Raw genomic sequence first — 835 nt, 5'->3', positions numbered from 1 at the left:
GCTGACCTCAGGTCTTGTGTGCAGGACCACTGAACAGCAGCAGCGTTTCCATGAGATCTGCAGCAACCTGGTGAAGACACAGCGTCGCGTGGTGGGCTGGTGGAGGCGCTCCTGTGCTCTCAAGGAAGAGAAACCTAAGATGGTATGTTGTTGTGGGACCCTACCAAATGAATCAGTCTAGTAGCTGGACTTTAAAGACACTGTGGGTGTTTGGTTGGTTAGTCTTCTCAGGACTGAGGAGAGTTCCTTGAGTAACATCCTGGATTTTTTCCCCCTCTTTCTCTGACAGTATTTTGTCTCAATGATCAGTGGTTTGCTGGTAGTGGCTTGGATTGGGCAGCAGGTCCACAACCTGCTCCTAACCTACATAATTGGTGAGTGTGTTGATGCACCTGTAGTCACATCAAGTTTTATTACATACTTTCTGAGTGGACTTCAGTTCTAACATGGGTGGGGGGGGCATGTACCAGTGAAAAAGGAGAAATACACATTTATATATTTAGAGATGCTGTGGTGCAGAATGTGTTGGACAGTTATTGTTGTAAACCAAATTAGAGATGAAAACTTATTTCTCATGATTTCTCCACAGTGAGCTTCCTGTTGCTTCTCCCTGGTCTAAATCAACATGGCATCATCACCAAGTACACATCCATGGCAAAGAGGGAGATAAACAAACTGATGAAACACAAGGAGAAGAAAAATGAGTGAGTTGGACCAAAGTGTAGGTCACGAGAGCAAATAAGAGAACAACCACACCACCAAATGACAGGAGGAAGTTAGAAAAGAGAAGACAGTCCGTTTCCTGAGTCTGCTGTTTGTTTAGGGTTTTTTTTTT

The 835-nt window shown here is 44.4% G+C and overlaps 1 protein-coding gene across 1 annotated transcript; it reads left to right on the top strand.

The window, feature by feature from the left end:
- Positions 1-4: 4 nt before the first annotated feature.
- LOC103399356 (ADP-ribosylation factor-like protein 6-interacting protein 1) lies at positions 5-829 on the top strand (the record flags this gene model as incomplete). The annotated part of the gene is made up of 3 exons (XM_008338053.3): positions 5-142; positions 290-374; positions 590-829. Coding segments are annotated over 3 exons (342 nt in total), but the record flags the coding sequence as incomplete, so codon positions are not given.
- Positions 830-835: the final 6 nt, after the last annotated feature.

Source organism: Cynoglossus semilaevis, unplaced genomic scaffold (assembly GCF_000523025.1).
Source record: "Cynoglossus semilaevis isolate Cse_v1.0 unplaced genomic scaffold, Cse_v1.0 C19057268, whole genome shotgun sequence".
NCBI classification, from domain to species: Eukaryota; Metazoa; Chordata; class Actinopteri; order Pleuronectiformes; family Cynoglossidae; genus Cynoglossus; species Cynoglossus semilaevis.
This window is presented reverse-complemented; position numbering and strand designations above follow the sequence as displayed.